Here is a 6,010-nt window from a genome sequence, read left to right on the forward strand (position 1 = left end):
AAAATTTCCCAATAATAATATTCTATATGCGGATTCTATACATAATGAGCTATATGAATTTCCATTTCACTTTATAAAAATATTACAATATCTTTGTTATATTCATATGTTTTGAAATATTGTACCTAGACGGGGTGACTTGCAACACTCATTTTCCTAACAATTCAAAGTCCAGAAAAACGAAATATTGTTGTTTAACTAATATTTCACCAGCAAAAGTCTGAAGGATCATCATATGAACTGAAAAATACATTAAAATTTATGTTAAATTAGCAATTAGTAACTTGATGTTTTTGAGCCCAATATTTCCATATAAAAAATCACAATTCAATTTCCTATGTAAAAACAAATGTAAAAATAAGTTTGTCAGCCCAAACGATATCACAATAGTAGCAAGAATACTTATCAATAATGCTTGAAACTAAAAATTAAAATCTGCGTGTTTGAAAAGGGATTTACATTGGGTGTTGCAAGTCACCCCGCACGACGTCTTGTATCAAAAACGACCTTATTTGGCTTTTTCAACATGAAAAAATAAATCAATCTGTAACTTGTTCACTCTATTTTATAGAGGGGCCGGCCATTAAAACTATCACAAAAAGTTTGAATTTTAAAATTGAGTTTAATCAACATTTTTTGTTAGTTGAAGCTGAAAAGTGTTGCAAGTCACCCCGTTTGACGGTATATACATTTACAATCCAAAGTTTTCACCGAATAAAAGTGTGATCCTTTCTAGGAAAAGTACATTTTTGATTCATTGAATTTTCCAGGTGAAACATTCAACAAGCTGTCCTACCACGCGTTCAAAGTGCACAACATGAACACCCACTCGGTGCTCTGTTGCGACAAGAAGTTCGGGAAACGGCAACGGCTGTACGAGCACTGCCTGCGGCATCTGAACCCGGACCACTTCAAGTGCGACATCTGCGGCAAAACGTACGCCGACAGTTCCGGGCTGCAGATCCACAAGTGGTGGATTCACACGCCGATCTCGGAACGGCCCTTCAAGTGTGACATTTGCGGGGCCCGTTTCGTCAAGGATTACCTCCTGAAGCAGCACACCAAGTGGCACGTGAACAAGGAACGGAAGACACATTTCTGCGACATCTGCAACCGGGCTTACTCGAACTCGATGCAACTGAAGGCCCACCAGCAGAAAAAGCATGGGGCCGTGTGTGACTGGGTGTGCGACATCTGCGCCAAGGGCTTCATCCATCGGGCACTGCTGGAGGAACACCGGTTGACCCATACCGAGGAGGGGCTGGCCAGTCTGAAGATGCAGTGCGACAAATGCGAACGCTGGTTGATCAACAAGAAGAGCTACTTGAGACATCGGAGGCGCTGTCTCGATACGAGTGGGCCGGTCACGTGCGACATCTGCGGCAAGGAGTCGATCAACGAGGCGGCACTGATGGGACACAAGAACTTCCACCACTCGAAACGGCCGATGTTCAGGTGTGCCTACTGCGGGAAGGAGTGCAAGACGCAGCTACGGTTGAAGGTCTGGTGAAGAGTGCGGGGTTGTAGCAAACTTGAGTTTTCAAGTTGAATTGATTATTTGCAGGAACACGAGGCAACCCACACGGGGGTGGTGCTTTATCAGTGTCCTCACTGCCCGAGGACGTCCAACTCGAGCTCCAATATGTACACGCATAAGAAGACGGCCCATCCGGAGAAGTGGGCCCAGGAGGTTTCCCAACGGTTCTACACTAGGTAAGGTTTTTGACGTAGTGCATGCAAGAATGGCTTTTGCCTGATGTATATTATCAATAAATTTGCGATTTGAAAATAATTGCATATATTCTTGTTTGAGAACACTCCTTAATCATCATTCTATTGGGATTTGCATAACTTTTTTCTAACTCAATGTTCATGGCTTTGGTAGTTCAAGGGTCAAGTCTACGAGAGGTTCAAAGTTCAAGTTGAGCGACAGACTGGACGTAAGATGAAAATCCAGCGAACGAATAATGGAACCGAGTTCATGAATTCAGCGATGAAGAGAAGTTTCGAGCGAGATGGTGTGATCCATCAAACGACCTGTCCCTACCCACCGGAACAGAATGGAACTGCAGAGCGAATGAACAGAACTTTAGTGGAGTAGGCGAGGTCGATTCTGAATGATAATGGGACTTCCGAAGGAGTTTCGAGCGGAAGCCGTTTCTACAGCTGCTTATCTGGTGAACAGATCCCCAACCCGGACAATAGAGTCAACAACATGTGTGTGTCGTTGTCGATTCGGTCGGTGTATATTCTATTATCGTCTAACGAAATTATCTCAGTTGCTGTAGAATTCGCTGCTAAAAATTGTTTAAATCACCTGGAACACGTGACCCCGTTGGATTTGTAACTGTTGTTTTATTTATCTTGTCGATTCCTCACTGGTTTTGTGGCGAAAACAAGAAATTATTGCCCGTAGAACATCGTCATGAAGTGCAAAAAGTGCGTTCTTCCAGTGGACACGAGAAGCCAACCATTCATTCACTGCAATGGGTTGTGTGCTACAATAAACGGAATAAACGATAGTAGTGAAACGCCGAGTATACCTGTTGTTTCGGAACGTTTAACGGACTCTACTGTAGGAGATGAAAGCTTCGCGTTATTGCTAACAAACATCGATGGGAACGTTTCTGAGGAGGATGTCCAACTGATGGTCGCCCGATGTTTAGGAGCCTGTGATGCTGAGTGTAGAAATGTTAGAAAACTTGTTCCACGATGGGCTGATTGTAGTGCTCTTGATTATGTCTCGTTTAAAGTAATCTTGAACTGCAAATGGAAAACAACTGCAATGATGTCAACTACATGGCCGAGATATGTAAAGTTTCGTGAATTTAGGAGACGAGAATGTACTTGGAAACCTGATATTGTTTAATTTGTTTCATTAGAGTATTATTTGCGATACGTGTGGTTTTCGTTGTTGTTGATTTATTTATTTTTTTTTGCTTTAAGCTATATTTTCATGTTTTGTTAATGTATATGTTGCAATGTGTAAAAAGTAAAACAATGTAGCCTGTCATGAGTTTCAATATTATTTAGAATAAGTACATTCAATTAGACTAAAACAAGTCCGTTGAATTAATAAAGAAATAAATAAATAAAACACCAGAAGAAGCGTGGAGTCGAAGAAAGCCGGATCTGAAGCATCTTCGAGTGTTTGGATCGCGCGAAGAAGTTCGGTCCAAAATCTATTGAAGGTATTTTCTTTGGATATGCTGAAAATTCAAAAGGTTTCCGGGTTTATAAGCACGAAAAGGATGAAGTGATAATAAGCCGATATGTTGCGTTCATCAATTGAGAGCAACCATTTTACCCGAGAGACGCAAATAATGAACATCAACTTGTGAAGTTCATCGAGTTGATTATTTGGCAGGAAATGGATGATCAGCTACCATGTGAAGCCACCAATATTCGTCTTGCGGAAAACAATCGAGTAGACAATCAACCTGAAAATCGTCCATCTTCCCTGGATGTCGTGGAGCCTGACTCTGCGCTTCCACCGCAAAATGATAAATCCGCTGAAGAGCAGCATGAATTCAGACGCAGCGGACGGGAGCGCTAACTCCCAGGTAAGTAGGTATTCCGATTTTATGTGTTTATGTTCAATTATGCTCTAGACGATTCCACAGAATCAGCCCTTCGAGGAAGATGATCCCACTAGCTACGCCGAGGCTATGAGACGATATGATCATCAGCAATAGATGGCTGCTATGCGAGAGGAGATTGAAGCATTGCACGAAAACGAATCTATTCGATATCTGACGTCACTGGCGGCTCAACACAATTTGAACATAGCTCAAATGGATGCAATAACCGCCTTTCTTCAAGGAAAAATAACCGGTGAGGTCATTTTTATAGAGCAACCCGAAGGTATTTGTTGGGAACCACTGAGCTGATCAGCAGTCTCTCCCTATACTACTCGCTCACCGAAAGCAACGAGTTTGCCTTTCGGTTGATGCACAAAGCAGTCAATTAGAATTAGAAGTTCTGTAACCGCCGTGCTGTAAACGTGTCGCGTTTTTGTAAAGTCTACGTTTTAATGTGTTCTTGTTTACTCCTGGGAGTTTAAATACACGACGATGTGTCACGGCCACCCCAAACTCCAGGACGTAACAGTATTGTTCATGATTGAACGAAGGTTCTTCTTCTTCTTCTTTATGGTTCGACGTCCCCACTGGAACTAGGCCTGCCTCGCTTCAACTTAGTGTTCTTTGAGCACTTCCAGAGTTATTAATTGAAGATCTTTCTTTGCCTGCCATTGCATGAATTTGTATATTGTGAGGCAAGTACAATGATACACTATGCCCAGGGGGTCGAGAAAATTTTCCCGACCGGAACGGGAATTGAACCCGCCGTCTCCGGTTTGGCGATCCATAGCCTTAACCACAAGGCTAACTGGAGACGAAGGTATGTCACTTAAAAAGTCGTGTGTGGAACCTTCTACTGGATCAAGCGTTACGGAAATTTGAATTGGTACGTTCTTCGTTGGACCCGTGTTTATATTTCAAGATTGACAAGAAGATGATCTTTGTGACGATTTATGTGGAAACTTTCTCATGTTCACTAACACGATTCGGAAATGAAAAAGAAGCTGAAAACCTTCTTGAATAGTCGCTTCAAGATGAAGGATCTGGGAGAAGCTAAATGTTGCCTTGAACTGAGGACCACACGCGACAGAACGAAGGGTAAGATTTGGATAGACCAACAGCAGTATATTCTCGATGTTCTCCAGTGGTTCGGGTTCAGCTGCGTTACATGCACAGTGACTTGATAGCTACGGCTTTTCTGAAGGCCATGCACTGGGTGGCCTTGTGCCTTATCTGCCCATATTCGCATAGTCGATGTAAGCGCCACTGTACTTTTCAACATACTTTTGGAATTTTAACAATGAATAAATATGAAGTACAAGATTTTTTCTGCGTTGACATCTAATTAAGGGTTAGATCTTGTGATCTTTTGAATAAAACTGGTCACAAATATCCACACGCGTTAGATATTAGCTTTTGTACGGTGGCATTGCCAATGGTGGTTACATCGACTATGCGAATATGGGCAGTATGGCCTCGACCCTCTCACCGGGGACCTCTTCTGTCAGACACTTGTTCGAGTACGTCGTGTATGTTCGGATCAAGATCTACGAGATTGGCATTGCACCTCATCGCCTTTAAGATCTTCAAGTACTGTTGATGACGAGCGCATCATCCTTCTCTTATTTGGCAATACCCTTCTGCTTCTCCTTGCCTTAATTGTCTAAGCTCCTGTATATTATTCTTCTTCCTCATATTTTTTTTCCTGTACACTAGGGTGCAGGGGAAGGGGTCTTCCTCCTGACCTTCCCTAACCTGTGGCGGCTGAGGACCTACGCATGGTCGCAACCCCGTGTCCTCTTCGATCCAGGGCAGGTCGGTGTTTCCAGGCTTACCCTTCCCAGCTTTCCGGGAAGTCTGGCATACCGTTCGGGCAACCCACGAATGCGGAGGCTTCCGTCTGGGTAGACTTCGGCACCTTCAGCTTCACGGGCCCTGCTGCTGCCGCAGTTGCCATGAGTTTATCATGGTCCGGCTTGGCCACCATTCGTTATCTTACGAAGTCTCAACAAGGCCTGCTTGAGACCACCTCCATGACAAAAAGCCCTTCTCTGTTCTTATTGATGACCCTCATCAACCACGACGCTCCATCCGTGATCCTTTCAGGATGCGCTAGTCTCCTCCTATCTCTTTTCACCTTAAGACTTAGCTAATCTATTTCTCGCAAAGGGGTTAACCTCAACACTACCGCTACTAACTGACTTTTGATTAGATATACGTGTTTAAGTTCATTTCGGAATCCCACAATTAGCATATGGAAAAAAGTTCATTACGCCAGAGCCCTGCAATAACGCGATAAGGGACTCATTACTGTGATGGGAGCCCAGATGCCCCACAGACTCCGTTGACAATCAAGCATCTTGTTCACCGCCTGGATCCTACCTACATTCTTCGGCACTGGTCGCAGTTTGGTGGACACCTTCCACTGG

General features: G+C 43.5%; 2 protein-coding genes across 3 annotated transcripts in view; one reads left to right on the forward strand and one right to left on the reverse strand.

Annotated features, from left to right (window-relative positions):
• The window catches only part of LOC109398420 (transcription factor grauzone), a 166,651-nt gene extending 164,865 nt beyond the window's left edge, over positions 1-1,786 (forward strand). Inside the window, exons 3-4 of one of the 2 annotated variants that reach the window (XM_019670777.3) lie at positions 771-1,501; positions 1,565-1,786. In XM_019670777.3, the coding sequence (XP_019526322.2) occupies positions 771-1,501; positions 1,565-1,717 (884 nt within the window). In that variant the 3' untranslated portion in view covers positions 1,718-1,786. Of the gene's footprint in view, positions 1-770; positions 1,502-1,564 lie in introns of those variants that run through there. The other variant, XM_062845116.1, reaches the window with a different exon arrangement.
• Positions 1-6,010, reverse strand: part of LOC109398402 (thioredoxin domain-containing protein 5 homolog) — a 199,336-nt gene that overhangs the window by 58,991 nt on the left and 134,335 nt on the right. The window lies entirely within an intron of this gene.

The sequence above is a fragment of the Aedes albopictus genome, chromosome 1 (genome assembly GCF_035046485.1).
Source record: "Aedes albopictus strain Foshan chromosome 1, AalbF5, whole genome shotgun sequence".
In the NCBI taxonomy this organism is placed as follows: Eukaryota; Metazoa; Arthropoda; class Insecta; order Diptera; family Culicidae; genus Aedes; species Aedes albopictus.